The 18,432-nt window shown below is 37.5% G+C and overlaps 1 protein-coding gene across 3 annotated transcripts; it reads right to left on the reverse strand.

Annotated features, from left to right (window-relative positions):
• Positions 1-3,322: 3,322 nt before the first annotated feature.
• LOC121242625 (LEAF RUST 10 DISEASE-RESISTANCE LOCUS RECEPTOR-LIKE PROTEIN KINASE-like 1.2) lies at positions 3,323-7,134 on the reverse strand. 3 transcript variants are annotated; one of them, XM_041140542.1, is made up of 5 exons: positions 6,657-7,134; positions 5,942-6,611; positions 5,125-5,169; positions 4,728-5,009; positions 3,323-4,583 (listed from the first exon to the last, which is right to left on the reverse strand). In XM_041140542.1, exons 1-5 carry the CDS (start codon positions 6,699-6,701, stop codon positions 3,658-3,660), a joined length of 1,968 nt encoding a protein of 655 aa, XP_040996476.1. In that variant the 5' UTR covers positions 6,702-7,134; the 3' UTR covers positions 3,323-3,657. The 3 variants fall into 3 exon arrangements, with proteins under 3 accessions (XP_040996476.1, XP_040996475.1, XP_040996473.1); XM_041140541.1 differs by having other exon boundaries at positions 5,125-5,163; positions 5,942-7,134; XM_041140539.1 differs by having other exon boundaries at positions 5,942-7,134.
• Between the last annotated feature and the right edge of the window lie 11,298 nt (positions 7,135-18,432).

An 18,432-nucleotide genomic window follows, 5' to 3' on the forward strand; every position in this document is an offset into this window, starting at 1 on the left:
AATGAAGGATGTATATGTTAGGTTAGGTGAGTTGAAGTACCTTGAATGTTGTTTCAAGGTACTTCAACTTTTGTATGCACTGTTGTCTTCCTCACCGCCACAAGTGAGAAGAAAAAACTAAGTATGGGGGGATCCATCGTTTCTGCCATGACAAGGAGAACCAAAGTAATGTCATCCACACAATTTTGAACAAACCCAACTACAGTCCCATGGTGATGCACCATCAATCGCCTACGTTTGTGATTCAAAGCAATATATGTCCAATACGGCTCATATATCTATATACATGACCAAAATCAAGATATTCAACATACCCAAGAGGTTACATAGCACCACCCTTCCAGTAAAATCTGGTTCATTTTACCTTTAACTATTTCCACCTTCAATAATAAACTAAAACTAGCCAGGATAGAATGCAACCTCTAATCTCTACCTAATACTAGCTATGCATCATCCAGAAACAATCCCATTAATTTCTTGCAAAATACCATTAACTTACAGCTCATATAACTAAACCCTAGAGGAAAAAAGATGCTGTAAACACAGAGAAAAAAAATAAATGTATGACTAAACCCTAGAATCACAGAGGAAAAAAAGGTAATACATGAAAAAGCTTCAAGAAGATTATTTAGAAGAAAGTATACATTACCCCTCCCGCAGATCTGAGGGCTTCGCATCGGTAGATTGAGGGTTTCAATCTGAGTGTGTCGAACACAGAGAGAGAGAAGAAGAAGAAGAAGAAGAAGAAGGAGAAGAAGAAGAAACTTTAGAGAATAAGAAAAAATCTTAGAGGAGAAGAAGAAGAAGAATATATCATCTGCGAGGAGCTCGGGCCTTCAAGGGAGGAACTCAAAATCGTAGTGCAGGGCCTCGCTTAGGGCAGAATAAGGAAAGAGAAGGGATGAGAGACTAAACAGGGAGGGAGGAAATGTGGGGGGTTGGGGGAGAGGAACGAAACGCACGACGAAATGGCAAATTCAAAATGAAACCGAGTTCGTGCGTTTGGGAGGAGAGGGAAATTGGATGACACGTCACGTGTGTAAATGAGTGCAGCAAATAGTGGCTGCCAAATAGAATTTTTCTAAGTTAATATAGATGAATTTAAAGATATATTTTTTAAATTTAAAAATAAAAATAAAGATGAGAAGCCACTTACCAATGCTCTAACTGAAGCCCGTCGGTTTGGTTGTGGTTGGTGTCGGCTGGTTAATGCTTGGAGAAGAGAAGCCAAACCACTGTAGATCTTTGCCACGAGCCCCCGGAAACGATGGCTCCATCCCTCTGCCCTGTAGACTCTCCGATTGCTTTAAGAAGTGAAAGGGAGACTCCGTCCCTCTACCCTGTATGCGTTCTGAGTCGATATCGCCGGTAAGATCCACCATAACAGGTTCTTTGATTTTTTGCCCCTGGGTTTCGAGTGTATCTTCCACCATTGTTGCTTTCCCTGCTTTCCCTTTATGGACCATCACTTGCATGTCGTCTATTGTGGGTAGTGAACTTGGAATTATCTGTGTTGAAAGGGGGTCTTGAGTCTGTGATGATATTGTGGTCTCAGAAATTATGGCTCCCGCTTGTATGTCTGTTCCTTGGGTAGTATTTTGTGAGTTTACAGATAGGAATGCCTGAGAGTGATTCATGCTTGGGTGTTCAGCACGCATCCAAGGTCCGTATGGAAGGTTGTCTGGGATGGATTTGAGAAATGAGCAGAAAAGTTGGGAATGACCCAATCTGCCACAAGCGTAACAGAAACCCGACAGCCTTTCATATTTGAAAGCCACCCATGTATCCATGTTGAAATCTCTAGGGAGATTAAACCCTTGTTGCAGAGGGTTTCTGATGTCCATGTCCACTTTAATCCTGATGAATTTTCTGCAGGTGATTCCGAATGTAGTCTTTTTCCACTTCAATTAGGTTGCCCAGTTTATTCCCAATCTGAGTTGCATTTTCTGGTGTCATGTAGTCTAAGGGGAGGCCATGAATCTGTACGTGGAAGACTTGGTGATTCAGACCGATCTCCTGCAATGTTGATCCAGGGGGCCATGATTTGAGAATAAGCAAGTGTCCTTTAAAATTCCATGGAGCTTGGTTGAGGATACGTAATTTATCTTGAGGAGTTTCAAAGGTGAACAAGAAGAGATTTGCTTGTAGATCCTCTATTATAAATTTCTAAATGAAGCTCCAGGCAGCCTTGATGCTTGCATGCATGGCAAACTTGTTCAGTGGACGTGCAGCTACTATAACCGACCTACTAATGCTAACTCTGATGTTTTTTTTTGCTTCTTCCATTGCAGGTTCAAGCTTGAGATCCTTCCAAGAGAGAGCTTTTGTTTGAGAGATTAGAGAATCCATGTGCTTTCAGCGGAGGAAATTTGTATTTTGAGTGCAGTTTACTGAGCAATTTTAGAGAGAGACTAGTGTGTGAGTGGGATCGAGAAGACAGATTGGAAGCTCAATTTGTATGGCTTTGCATTAAATAAAATTTTAAACAATTTTTATATTTTTCAATTACTGTGCAAGTCCCCATAATTCTAATGTAATATTTAATATAATGAATTATTTATATTTTAAATATTTTTTTTAAGATCTTTTTAATTTGAGGTACGAAATTTACTTTGAGGCTCCATTTTAGTTAGTTGTATTAAATATAAATTAAAAAAAAATTATTTAAAGATTTCATTTTATTTAAAATTTTAAAAATATTTCATATAATAATTTATATTTTATTATATTATAATTACCAATAACGCATTTAAATTTCGTTTTAGACTTCAATTTGTATTGAGCCGCCTTGAGAGATAGTGCTTATAGAAATTAAAATACTTAACTTCATGTGACAAAGAGGCTGTTTAAACCTAACAAATATTGATTTGGCTTACATTTTTAGTCCAAATCATGCTTTCAGCATGGTTTTTATTGTTCTTTATTTCAGATTTTGTTATCGGAGTCACATTTATTGATGTGAGAAATTGTGATCGACTATTAATTTAAGGGGTCTTTATAAAGCCATTGATCGAAAATAACAAAGTTTTCGATGCAGAGTAGCTACCATTTTTTTATATCATTATACAGAGTTTGGGAGAATCAATCTCGTTTATTTTCACAGATGAGATAGGATAAAAATTGAAAATTGAATAAAATATTATTAAAATATATGTTTTTAACATAATTTTTGTTTTAAAATTTGAAAAAGTTGAATTATTTATTTTATTTTGTGTTGAAATTTAAAAAAGTTATAATAATTAGTTGAGAATGATTATGAAAACAAACGACAGAATAAGTGAGAATTGGATCTCCAGATACTATCCAGACAATGTTTTTCACATGATAAGCAAATTAAATTCTGAAGCACATATTTCACTCTTTACTATGACAAGGTTTCATCTTTACTATATCTGCAATGCTGGTGTACAGTTGAAATAACTCTTTATTATAAACGAATAAATCAATCTGAAAAGCTATATATAAGGTACTGGACCTAATTAAGAGAACCCATGACAGCTCTGAAATAATATTTACATCTCTTACTCAAAATCAAGAGATCATCGTATAGAAGATCATCTTGTGCAGTAACAACCTTTTAGCCTTAATTATGATTTATGGATGCATGGCCAATAGGATTTTTTTATAATATATATATATTTATTGAAAAGGGTAGATTTATGTACTGTGACTTGATGTCGTAGAGCTAGCAATCCAATTTAGAGCAGAATCCGGGGAAAGTGGCTGCGAATGAGTCTTTAACAAAGCAGCATCATCTGCAGATACATCCACCTCCTGTGTCTTGTGGTTAATGTACGCCTTTCCTCGTATATCATTTAGTTCTTCCAGCAACTCTGCCATTGATGGTCTGCTCTCCTTGACATGTTGCAGACACCGATATGCCAACTCAGCAACAGCAGTTATCGTTCTCTTGACCTTGCTGTCTGATTCAAAGCCAAGAGTTTTATCAACAAGCTCGTGCAATGTCTGGTTTTGGATCTTGTTGACAGCCATGTTAGATAGATTAATTTCGTGTCGATGCCTTGTGATGTCAACAGCAGGCATGGATGATATGAGCTCAATTAGCACCACTCCGAAGCTAAAAACGTCGCTTTTCTCAGTAAGCTGGTAGCATTCATGATACTCAGGATCGACATAGCCAGGAGTCCCTTGTGGAGCAGTAGAAACATGGGTGACATCCGTTGGAAAGAGACGAGACAGTCCAAAGTCTGCAACTTTGACAAAGAAATTGTCGTCGAGAAGAATGTTGTTGGTTTTCACATCGCGGTGGATGATAGCAGATGCATGGAGATATGTCAAAGCACTTGCGGTTTCAATGGCAATGTTCAGTCTAATAGGCCAAGGAAGTGCACCAGGTTTTGCCCGTTCGCCATGAAGATGATCGGCAACAGTGCCATTGGGTACGTATTCGTAAACCAGCACCAGTTCACGGCTGTGGCGAGATGTGCTGCCATAAAGTGAGACGAGATGGCGGTGGCGTAAGCGAGTAAGGATTACTACTTCATTCATGAATTGCTCGACTCTCTTGTAGTTGTTTTCGTACAAGCGCTTTACTGCTACTGCACGCCCATCTCGAAGCTTGCCTGGTGATCAAATATATCAGAGAAAATACATTTTCGTCAAGTTTAAACCAAAGATATATGTTTTTGTATCGTGTTAATTAAATCAAGATCCGTACCAAAAACATGAATGAAAACAGTATTTAGTGTATGTGCGTGGGCTCTTACCATAGTAGACAATGCCAAAGCCACCATCTCCAAGTTCTTTATGTGAATCGAAGTTGTTTGTGGCTTCTTCAAGTTCGGTGTAGTTGAAGAGATGAACTCCAAAGTACTTACTTCCCATCTCAGGATCATCTGTCGCTGTGGAGGAAGGATGACCAGAAGAGATGTTTCGAGACAGAAAGGAGGAAGGCATATATTGCAGCCCATATTTCTTCTTGTAGCGTTTTTGACAGATGAAGAAGATGATGCAAGTTATGATCACGCCCCCAATAGCTGAGCCTACACCTGGGGTAAAAGGAAGAGTGAGTGCCAACAGGTTCAAACTGATGATCAGATTGGAGAAATGTTTGTGACAAACCCCGAAGAGAGAAGAAAAAAAGGATGAAAATAGATATATTACCTATGCCAATCTTCCTCGGCCAGTTCGGATTCCGTTTAGCTGTAACTGTAAGCAAATATCCAAAACCAACCAACAATTCCTTTTTTTAATCCCAATTGACCGCATAATATGGAAATTTTTATAAATGTAAGATGTGCTGCAATCTATAAGGAAGAAAAGAAGCATAATGCAAGAAGGAAAATGAATTGTTAAGGCTAAAGGATTTAGTACAGTGGACCTTCATGAAACAGGAAGATTACATAAACTTATAGCGTTTAAGGAGGAAATAAAACAGGATGTCATGGTATCGGAGACCTGATGTTTTTAATTGATTTTATTTTAACCTTAGACATAGCCAATCAGCAACCATCCCCTTTAGTGGGCTCTGTTTTCTGAGAGTAATTTAGTGCCCTGTGTGCAACATCATGATTCTTGCTCACCAACAATATGGAAATCCAAAGATTATGTCTGCCAATGCTTAGGAATTTCTAGGATTTCGTCCATGTCTTGGAGCAGAGGACAGAATATTTTTAATACAAAAGGAGGAAGAGCATCACTTGAATATGAAAATTCTATCAGAACCTAATAAATTTGCAATATTTGAACTTTTAGTCCCTAGCATTATGTGACTGAATGTAGATTAGACTGAAAACTAAAGGAAAGAAAATAAAGAACCAGACTATGCAGAATGAACGTAAAGCTGCAAGATCTTCTCACCCTCTATGCTAGCTGATGAATCTTTTACTATCAAAAAGTTAAAAGAGAGAATTGAAGAGAAGGAAAGAAGATTTTTGAAGAAACTACTCAACAATGATGATGAATCATCCTACAGAATTACCATCATTGCATGTTTTGAGATGAGGCCCGCCTTGGCAAAAACAAACAAACTTATCACTATCGAATCCACACCGTCCACCACTTATCTCACAACTGCTGCAATTATGTCCACTCCAATTCAACAAAAAACCCATCTTCATAATATCAGTATGATTCATTTTCAATAAGCTTGTGAAGTTGACTCCACTCTGCACATCTACAGGCATTTCAACCAAAGCCTGGCACGATCCTGAAGAATAGTTTTGCTCCAGTCCTTCCTTGTGGAAAACGGCGAAAGAATACAGATGGGAACTATTGCTAGCACACTCTATTTCAAATATAGGGTAATCAGGCAATGATGTGCAGTTGTAGAAGATGGAGAAATCACTATTATCCGAACTAAGATCCAATTGAGTTCGATGGGTGCTGATATTGTGCAAAGGAGCAGGGCATGTGTCCTTATAGGCAGCAGCATTGGCGACGAGCAATGAATAGTTGGCGTAAAAGATATCCTTAATGATATACTCGACATTGGAAATTGAGAAAAACGAGTTTCTATCTCTACAGATGACCTCAAAGCTGGGGAGTCCACAGAAAGATTCTTGCTCATGAGGTATCCAAAACGGGTAGCTTATATTTAGACCATTGCCACAAGTTCGAGGCATGCAGGCTTGAAATTTTGCGTCTAGGGAAAGTATGTGCTTGGCTAAAGTGAAGAAGATGAAGAAAAATATGCATATATGAAAAGGTTTTGAGGACATGAAGAGGTTTTGGAGGTCCATTTCGGGTGGAAGGAAGCAAGGAGTAAAGGAAAACAGAGAGAAGGAAAGAGCCTTACTGTGTACTGGAAATGGAAGTTGTGCCTGTAGTTTACAATTTTGTTTTGTTTTGGTTTATGATTGGAGTTTCAAATGGTGGGGAAAGACAAAACAAAGGTTCAAGCAACAGCAAAAAGATTTCTTGAATGTATTGGTTAACAACTCATCATTCAGGCCAAAAGTAATCTAAAATCTTTGTTTTCTGATTACAATTTTTCAAAGGTATTGAAAATCTTGCACTCCAAGTAATAAAGGCACCGTCATCCCAAGTGATGGGGACACCATCATGATTCCATTTGTTTGTATGCATGATGTATGAAAAAAATGAAGAATAATCTAACACCCTAATGTCAAAAATGGTCCTGAAAGTAGGCCACAAATGCATGGTTGAGACCTATTGAAACTTTCCCAAGTAAAAGACCTCTACCTAGTACCTACCAAACAAACGAATGAGACAAAAGCTGCACACATGTCAAACAAACATTGGGGGTGATAAAGAAAATATGTGAATACATGGGTCCGGCCACCACCAAGATCTTAAAAAAAAAAGAAATAGTATTTACAGTTATGAAATGCGCAATCTTTATATATATTTTTTTTAAAAAATATAGTAAATATGAGATCTACATAAAAAAAATTACTATTTTAATAATAGATTCTATTTTTTTTTTTTAAAGGAATTCTCGGTAGTTATACAATTCATAATTCTAAAATTACTATAAAAAAAAAAAAAAGGTCAAGTTTGTGTGATGCTAAAATGATAAGAGTGGATGACTAAGGTTAAAAGCTGTGGTTGGTTGAACAGAAAGTGGAGGCCTGGAAAGAGAACTCTATCTTTTGCTTCCTTCCGCATGCCCCCAAAGTAAACGAGCAGAGCAAATGTGATCTAGATGTTGGAAACGTGCAGGGGATTGGTCGGTTTGCGTATGTATATATATTCATCACATATTTTAATTTATTGATTATCAAAAGATATGTTTTAACATAATCTTTCTGTGTTAGTTAATAGGCTTTTCGTTAATTCAGAATAATTAGTTAGCAATTTTAAATTAAATCATAGTCTACACTTTTGATTTAATTATAGAAAAATAATTTATATAATCTTAAAGTGTACATGCTTCACGCAAGTCGTCATAGGTGTTGCAGAATCCGCTTTTGTGTACATGTCTATCTCTCTTTTACTCTAAACTCTAAAGTTCGGATATAAGCTACAGATAATTCAATTAATCTCTGAATTAAGTCCAACTTGGAAGTAAGAATAATTTATTAGGAAATTTTTATTTTTTTCAAAAATTATAGAATTATTGATTTCTGACTGATGTCATATGTACTGCACCATGGGGTGCTTCTCACCGCATCATGACATCTTGAGGACTTGGTAAGAGCACAAAGAGATATTAAAAATAGCATATTGACTCAAAGGAACATATTCTTAAACAAGGTTGTGGCTTGAATATTCCTGGCCACTTCCTCCAAGCTTTGAATGTTGACCCAGACAACAAGGCTGCATAGATATTATGGCATTCTCTGAGGGGTGCCCTAGCTTTAGAGCTTCAAATTTCAACAATATTTGATGATAAATGACCTCTCAACAAGCATGACCCAGTCCATTGGAAAAACATTTTTTTATGGTCTTTTTATTCTATAATATTACTAAGATTTTCTTTCCCTAATCAAATGATTTCTTTTTATTTTCAAAGTATCCTAATAACTCACTTCTAAAGAGGGAGAATCCCTATGCATTTGAGAGTTCATGAAAGTATATATTTACCAAAATAAAAATGCAACTTGCAAGTAAATTTATTGAATCATTAATGTTGGAAAAATATCCATGCAAGAGTTAGGTATAGGTAGGATTTCATCTGATTCGTTAGATCTATTTTACACTAAAAATAATTTTTTTAATTTGAGGAGTCATTTGAAGTCATGTCAGTTAGTGAGATTATTTTGTGTAATTATTTTATGGTTAGAGTATTTTTATTTTGTTTAACTATGCCGTTATGGGTCGTATACGTAATTAAAGAAGAAGAACCATACCACATGAATTGATTAATCTAGCTAGGGAAAAACAAGAAGAATGGAGGCTTCAGCTTATCCAATGAAAAAAATCTATTCACAAGTCTAAACAATTTTGATTACACTCGTTTGCACACAGGTCGATGTAGAAATCTTAATTCACATTAGTTATATTTAAAAATATTGTTGTTTTAACTTTTTAAAAATTATAATTTCCACAGCAAAACTCATATCCAATTGAAATGGGAGAGAGCAGAGAAAAAAATGTGCATACCGTCTGAGTTGTTTGGACCACAATTAAGAAATTGCATTCCGTCACGGCAATAGCAGACAAACTGGGAGGTGCTATTAGAGCCGCATCTCCCACCTGAGTGCTCACACCCAGTACAGGCAACCCGCAACGATTGAGGGTATTCCACCTCAAACCCTTGCCTGAAAGCTTCATCCAGTAACGGTGCTGCTGCTCCACCCACATGAGGGACTTCATTGAAAGCAGTCGTTTTGAAAATGGGAACTTTCATAGTAGCTTTACATGATTGGTTAAATTCAGATAGATTGATACCGGGCGGCAAAAGGTCGTCTACGAAATAACCATTATTCAAAACTCCTGGGCTGCATTCAAATATTTTGCCGGCCAAAATGGACAGTATGGCTAGAGGGCAGCCATAGAATAAAGTTAGGTTCTGAATGGTTGAAGTATAATCATACAAGGTGTAATTCAAAGCGGTAGTCAGCTTTTTTTCAGGGCAAAGATTTTCCAAGAGGTCCGTTCTTGCAATGGTCATATTGTTTGTACTCTGGTTGAAATTCAGTACCTGGAACTCTAGCTCTTCAAATTGCAAAACAAGGGATTCATTATTGACGCACTCCAACTTGTACCCCTTATCCCCATGCCCGCAATAGTCCGGCCGACCACCTCCCCAGTAAGGGAACGAGATGTTGAAGCTTCCACAGTTGTAGGGACGACCACACTCCACGAAGGAGGAATCATCGTCGATGCAGTAAGATGGTGTAGTTAGTACTGTTAAGATGATGAAGAAGGAGATGAGGAGGATGGAAAGTAGAGATGTAGAGAAATATGCAGGGGCGTCCATGTTTGTAAGGAAAGCGGGTGAGGTGAGAGATGAGACGATGATGATGAGGGTACGTTAATCATGTTAGTGTGGATGCATGCATCGTATTGTCGATCAATGACTGGAAAACGAATTAAGAAACAATTAACACAAGTTGACCATAATTTTGTTTGGAGGGAGAAGTAGGCATCAGGAGATGGATCGAGATTGTTGAAATTATCGTATTATAGAGTGAAAGGAAGGAAGGTTGAGCCCTATATTGACTAGGACCATTAGAAAAGTTCTGTTGAATGGTAGCCATTCATGGCGGCCAACAGACGCAACATATACAAGGACGAAACGTATGTGCCTGGGTCGTGGAAAGAAAAATACTATTCTATTCACCATCTCTTCATCCGTCATCTAGCATGTGATAACCAATATGATAAGAATAAGGTAGGTGGTATACGAGATTTTATATTGTTTGAAAATAAAAAATTCTTGTTTTTTATAAAGTTCTAACGGGCCGGACTCTAATTATATCATTAACTAATAATTTTAGAGTACATGTCATATAATTTGAGTTTTCCATTAGAGTCATGTTATTTAATGACTTCTATAATTTATTTTATTTTATTTTTTGGAGTGGGATAGTTTCCTCCACCAACCAGTACGCAATATCCCACGCAAGCAAAATAAACAGCTGGTTACTTTGACCATCAACCTCCACATTCCTGATCATAAATCATTCTATTTCTCTATACACTCCGCTGCTCATAAAAGAAGGATAGTCTTGAATGTCATGTTTTCAAGAGAAAACCATAGAAAAGCATAATGTTAGGATAAAGGGAGCCGTTTAGGAGGAGGAGGAGAAGAGGAGGAATCAGGTCCAACTCTTGTTGTGTATGCGAGTTTGTGGTTGCCAAATGACTTCAAAGTTGAAAAAGTTATTCTATTCTGAAGCCGATGTATAGAGCATACCATCTTGGCAACTTAAGGGGTAACACTTAATATTTAAGATTTATATTTTAATTTTTTTTTTCAAATTAAATTATGCTATATATTTATATGCAATAATTATTTGACCTAATAAAGATAAAACAAATGAAATAAAAAAAATGTACCAACAAAAAAAAAATATATTTGGTAGACAGATATTGTCTGACGTTATATATATATATATATATATATATATTACGGCTTGATTAAGATAGTGGTATTTTGTTCCAAGCTCAGGTAGTGATATCTTTGAAAGAGAGAGGTTTTAAGCTAGCTTGACCGCGTGCACAATGGGTTAGAAAGTTAACATGTATATATATATATATATATATATATATATATATATATATATATATATTAATATTGTAGCTTGATTAAGATAGTGATATTTTATTCCAAGCTCAGGTGGTGATTCTTTGAAAGAGAGAGGTTTTAAGCTAGCTTGACGTGCACAATGGGTTAGAAAGTTAACATGTATACATATATATATATATATATATATATATATATATATTATTGTAGCTTGATTAAGATAGTGATATTTTGCTCCTTTGAAAGAAAGAGGTTTTAAGCTTGACGTGGACAATGGGTTAGAAAGTTAACATGCATGACTCATTTTGAACAAGTCATAGCTATGACGAGAAATTTCCAAGGAATTTAATTATATTGAAATTAACATTGGTGAAACAAATGAAAGAAAGATGAAACAATTGAGAGAAGTCTATTGAAAATCTTTTATTCAACTTGAAGTGATTAATATACAAAGCAGAGTAATGTAAAGTCTGAGAAAAGCGGACTAACTCACTAACCAATTACTAACTAATTTATATAATGCCAACAAGGATTGAAAATTTATAATTTTACACTTGAACATATATCTGTAATTAATAGTCTCCCTCAAGATGAATAGTAAATATTATGAACATTCATATTGGACAACAAAGAATGAAAAATAGTAGATCCAAGAGGTTTTGTAAACAAATCAACAATATAATGAGAAAAAGAAACATGTGGAGTATGATGAACACAGAACACTAGTTTGTATTTTTTCTCTCATAAGATGGCAGACCAATTCAATATGCTTAATTTTCTTGTGAAATACAGGATTAACTGCCATATGGGCAATAACTTGGCTATCACAAAAAAGCAAAGAAGGGTGAGGATGTTGTTGATGAAGATCACAAAGTAAGGATTGAAGCCAAGTGATTTCACAAACTGCATAGGCCATGGATCTGTATTCTGCTTCAGCAAAAGATCGAGATACTATATTTTACTTCTTATATTTGCAGGAAGTGAGGGACTCGATAGGAAAGATGCAATATCTAGAAATTGATCTTCTTGTGTCAGGACAACAATCCCAATCTGAATTAGCAAGGCCTTGAGATTGATTGGAGATGAAGCTAGAAAAAAAGGGACCCCACCCTAGTGCCATTTTGATATAATTCAAAATTCTAAGAGCTTCTTGCATATGTGGAACTCGAAAGGAGTCAAGAAATTGACTAAGATGATGTCTTGAGTGTGAAACCCAGCCCGTTAGCTAGCCCAAACTGTAACACCCCAAACCCGGGTGGCTTGGAGAATTTCTACTTGTCACTCATAAACATATCTCCCAACACATCCAAAGAATAAACTCCAAAAACTTCATAAATGAAATCAATCTCAAATCTTTTCAATAATCTCATTACAAACTCCACACAATCTTTAATGCAATAATAATAAATCAAAGGGGTCCATAACTTCCCGATAATCATAACAAACCAACTAAATATTTCATAAATCTTACTAAACTCAAGACATAAATAAAACTCAAAGACATTAAAACTAAGAACACCAGAAGTCCTTCTTCTACCAACATCTCCTCAGCTTAGACACAAACAGCATTCTAATCCAGGTCCTCATTTGGACTCACCACATCATCTGAAAAATATTATAATGATAGGGGGTGAGTTATCAACAACTCAGTAAGCAGAAATCATATGCTAGCGTGCAAACATGAGCATTTATCAAGGAGAGTATGCAGAACAAAACATTTTTCCAGAGTTATCATGCAGAACAGAACTTATTTTCAAAATAACAGAGCGATGGTTTTAAAACAAGTAAAACCCATGGTACTTTGGCATAACATAAACTGAGTATCATCATCAAATCAAAACAGAGCATCAAACAGAGCAGAGACCATGTTTCACCCCCGTGGTAGGGTTGTGCTAACCCCGGTGGCCAAACCAGGCAGAGACAGAGGTGAAATCTTTCCTTTATTCTTCTCGGAGCCCCGAGTGTGCACACAGGAAAGACTACAATAAAACCACTTTGTTTCCAAAGTGGGTGCACTCAGAGACAGAGAAGTTGGTACCAACCCAAACAGAGCAGAGCATAACAGAGCAGAGCAGAGCAAAGCAGAGACAGAGTCAGATACGAAAACCAGTACACCATGCCAAAGGTTTTCAGATGTTATAACCAAATAATACAGAGTACCAAAACAGAATCAGACAGTTACACACGCTGAACACAAAAGCCAGAACATCTTTCTAAATAAATGCACAACTTTTCATATCCTCAATATCGCTCTTTTTCCAGATTTCAGAAACCACATGACAGAATTTAGTTCATGTCTACACAATGCATGCCAAAACATATTTTTTTTCCTTTTTCACACAGATTTCATGAATAATGCAGATGAGTGACCGAGGTTGATCTTTATTTTCACAAGTTCCCAACATAACACAAAATATGCAAGTTTTTCATAAAATCAGCCTCAGTCTTATTAACTTGTATAAAACCTAGCATAGGAACCCCACTTACCTGACTCCTGCAGCGTATTATCTATGACTTGAATACGGTCTCTATCCGTCTCGCCACCTATTCATAAGATAATATAAACTAAATATTAAAGTCCAACAATACACAATTGGTCTTAAGTCACTCAAGACTCAAACTCTAGACCATAATTCAACGAGTTTAATCAAACTTAACTAGCCAAATAACAATCCGGACAGCCCACACTTCGACCCAAAATATTCTATACTAAACTCAGTATGCTGGTTATAAGTGGAGACTGATTTGGAACTGAAAAAGTGTTTGCTGAAAGTTGGCTCGACAGTTGGCTCGAGCCAAGTTCGCTCGACATACCGCTCGAGCGAAGGCAAGTCAGAGAGGTTCGCTCGAGTATCGCTCGACACTCCGCTCGAGCTAATGCAAGTCAGAGAGGTTCGCTCGAGTATCGCTCGACACTCCGCTCGAGCGAATGCAAGTCAGAGAGGTTCGCTCGAATAGCGCTCGACAGTCCGCTCGAGCGAATTACGCAGATATTGCCAACTTATCCAGTTTACACTACACAAAGCACTCTTCTTTCTAAATATTTTCTCAACCACCAGTCCAACAATTCCACTACAATGAAACTTCAAATAACCCAAACCTAGGACAAAACACCAACCCGAAATACTCACCACGCAACAACCAGAAAAAAACTCACAAAAAGCTACTCAATCTCACAGCCAAAACAGATACTACATCAAAATGAAGATAAACCAAACCCAAAACTAAGAGGCAGAAATTGCACGGTTACAGAAGGAGAAACCGAAACTTGGATGAGAAAGAAACCCTTACCAGTCGAAAATGGAGGGGATGCGAAATGATGCCCGTGTGTTGCAGACGGAAACCGAAATACAAAAATGGAGAGAAAACAGAGTGTAGCAGACGGCAACACTCGGGAAACCAGAAGCAATGCAGCAACAGAAATCCACGTGAGGAGGTCTAGGGCATGGGATTCGAAAACTCAAACTAAAGCCAACAACAAGAAATGAAGTTGAAACTGAAAGGGAAATGAAAGAAACGTGGGACGAAGAGAGTTGCGGAAAACAGAGTAACTGCAATGCCGAAAGAGAAGGAAAAGAAATCGGGGAGGGAAAAAGAAAAGCTTACCCCTCCAAACGACGTCGTTCGCCCACTGAAAATGAAAGGGCTAGGCCCTCAAGCACGGACCGGCTTCACAACCCACTGGGCCTTACACAAACCCTTAGGAAAAAGCCCAGCCCTAAGACGCAAAATGAAGTCTTTTTTTCCCCTCAAGAGTCAAAACTCTAATGCCCACCCCCTTTCCTTCTTTCTTCATTCTTTTCTTCTCCTTCTCTTTGCCCTTTCCCCTCTCGCAAGCTCTACATGCTACTCATGCACACCAACCACTCACACACCACGTTTCGAAGCCAGCTCAGCCCTCCACTGCCACATCTGATGCTGCTTCAGAGGCTCAGCCCACAGCAAGGCCCAAAACCTTAGGAAAACCTGAGTCCATCCCCCAAAACGATGTCGTTTTGGCCCTGGGATGTCAAACCCTAATACCGTTTCTCCTTCTATCCTTCTCCCTCCTCCTCCCTCTTCCTCCCCATGCTATCCCTTTCCCTCTCACATTTCTCCTGGTGCATGGAACTCCTTGATAGCTCTCTCTTTCTCGCTCGCTTTCCCTCTTACTATGATGCCACCATTTCTCTCTATTTGTCTTTCTCTCATTCTATTCCTTTCCCCCTCTCTGACCTTGCAAGTTGAGATGTCCATCATGCTGCCCCTATGCTCCACCACACCGTTGGCATGTGTAGTTACTACCCAAGTACAACACCACGCCGCCGCTGCCATCATCACCCACATGAATGGGGTAAGTGTTGACCACCTCTGTGTCTCTGCTAAGATTTATATTTCTATTGGATGCAACAAGCCGCTACTGCCGCCGCACACCATCGATGGGTAAGCTCCTCCACCTCCACTTCTCTAATTTCTCTACACCTTTTTCTCTCTTTCTTGTTTTCTCTCACTTGCACACTTTTATCTCTCCTCTTCTGCCCCCTCTTTTTGTCATTATCTTGGTTGACGTTAATGTCTTTTGCCATCCAGCACGCCATCCGACCGAGATCATCGGTAAGCTCAACTGATCTTCTCCCTTTCGGTCTTGAAATTAAAACTTGTTAGGGGTTCATTATGTCCAACCTCAGTTGCGCTCGGCTCTTTTCTGATCCTCCCTGCCGTCACCCCGCCATGCCAGTTTGACACTGACAACGGTTAGTACTCCTTCTCTGTCTCCCTATTTGACTCACCCTGTGTCTCCCTCTCAAACCCACAACTCTGAACCTAGATCATCATGCCCCTCTCTATCCGGGGCCACTACAATGAGATTGTAGCCCTCTCTTTCTGTGCTACACACACCCTATTTTAATTTATTCCTTTGCCCGAGACACCATGGACACCAACCAAGAGACTATGCGTGTAACATCCCGTTCCCCAATAAAAATCTTTTTAAAATTTTCGAGAAGCCAATGTGCTACTAAACTTGACTAAAACTTTTCTTTTAAACAATGCACCAGATGTGTAAGATTCCATAAATAAAACAAACTTTATTAAATAATTAAAATTTATAATAGAGTCTGCGGAAGCACTTATTTAAAAAATACTAAAATCTCATGTGCTTGTTAAAAATAATTTATTTAAACCTTATATCATAAACTGAACATGACCTAAACTATCCAGGTTTCTACCTCGTCTCCCTGGGTCAAGTCCTGTCCTACTGTCTCATCCTCATAAATGTCATCACCTACGGTGGTTTAAAACATAAAAATATAAAAAAATGAGTCGAATGCTCAATAAGCAACACATCATATAATAAATATAATAAACATAAGGTTTTTTGAAACATATGCATACTCATAAATACATACGTAAATAACATAAACATGAACATGAACTTATCTTTCACTTATCATAGGCCGATACCCACTGTTGACCCCTGTGAGTCAGGGTTAACAAATCTAGGTAGATTCCAATTCCACCCATAGTTGCGGGTTGTGAAATCTATACATAAGGAAGACATACTAGGTGCACTACCAGCATGTACGACCTGGCAATGCAATATGCTCATAACATAGGTACCGTCTTTGTATCATAACATAGGCCGTTACATATCTTATTATTCATATTTCATCATAATCATACTTGCACACTGGTCATATCATAGATTTCAAAAGAAATTGCATGCATACTTGTCATATCATATCATAAATTTCAAATGAAATCGCATTCTTTCATAAATTTTCATGATACATGTTTTTTCACATAAAATCATGATTTTTCATAAATATTCTGATGCATAAATCTTCACTTAAAATCATGCATGGCTTTTCATAAATATTTTAATGCATAACTCTCACATACAATCATGTCTTTTATAAATCTTTTGATACATAACTCCTTTAATAAAATCATAAATTTTCATAAATAATTAAATACATAATTCTTCACGAAAAATTATGTATTTTCATAATTTTATCTTGACTTGCATGGGTACATAAAAATGAGACTCCAATGATGGGCGTACATGCATAATATTTATATAAAAGACATATCGTTTATCGTAAATACGTGTAAGGGTATAATCATACTACTTACCTTGCAGCGCTAATCCACTATTTTTGACTTGTAATCGGCCACCTATATAATAAGCATGTAATTTTCATAAATTTTCCAATCGAACATATATTTAATTATTTAACCTTGAAATGCTAAAATTAATCTATTTTAACTCCTCAATACTTAAAATTCTCATTATTCCTAAAATACCATTACTTCCCAAATACCTTGATATTCACTTAAAAAAAATCCATGACTTTTTAAACTCTAACTTATTTACTACCGGAATCTAACTATAAAATTTTTAACCCTAAATAATATAATTATAAACCTTAATTATTTTATGTTAAACCACTCTTTAAACTAATTTAAAAATAAGCTGGAGTATGCTTAAAATAATAAAGTTTTTCTACAATGAGACATAGGCCCATCGATAGTAAAAATTTCAAGTCTATTGAAATATTCATAAAAAGTACTTGGTAGTTTTATAACTGGAAGGGTAAAAATGTAAAAATATTTAAAAGATATGTACTAGTTTACGGATAAACAATAAGGAAAGGACTGGATGGCATTTTCATAAATACTTCCAAGATCATGGCTAAAGCTAAGCAAAGGTTATGAACCGCATGATCTATTGTTTCTGGAGAATAAGAAAACCAGAGAATGGCATTGGGAGAAATATTTTTACAGAGAGAGAGCGAGAGACAGCGGCGGCAAAGTGGTGGCTAACCCGATTATGACTCATTGAGAAAGAGAAAGAGATGAGCGAGAAAGAGAGAGCGAGAGAGAGAACGGGGAGTGAGAGTGATGAGAGAGAGAGAGAAACACGGTGAGAGGGAGAGAGGGAGAGATAAGGGAGGGAACTGCTCATTGTGGCTTATCGGAAGAGACACGACGGACCTGGAGTGGCGTGAAGTGCCCGTTAGAGTTTTCTGTGTTGGTGGTAACGACGTGGAGGGAGTTGGTGTCGTGGGTGGCTGGGTTGTGGCTCACGGTGGGGAGACAAATCCTCTGTTTTTGGTGGTGCAAAACAAAGTACTCTGCAGTGCAAATTTTGGTGGTTGGGCATGGTGCTGGTTTGAGTGGGAGCTGCGAAATGGTTGGCTTTTGAAGGCGTATGAGAGGAGGAACGGTGGTGCAACTCGGTGGCTCGTGGTCAAGCAGTGGCGTAGGTTTCTATTTGTCTTTGCACGATGGCTGAGGGAAGAGACGTGGGCTGCATTCCTGTGGCTTCAACGCTA

This window comes from Juglans microcarpa x Juglans regia, chromosome 8D (assembly GCF_004785595.1).
Source record: "Juglans microcarpa x Juglans regia isolate MS1-56 chromosome 8D, Jm3101_v1.0, whole genome shotgun sequence".
Taxonomy (NCBI): domain Eukaryota; kingdom Viridiplantae; phylum Streptophyta; class Magnoliopsida; order Fagales; family Juglandaceae; genus Juglans; species Juglans microcarpa x Juglans regia.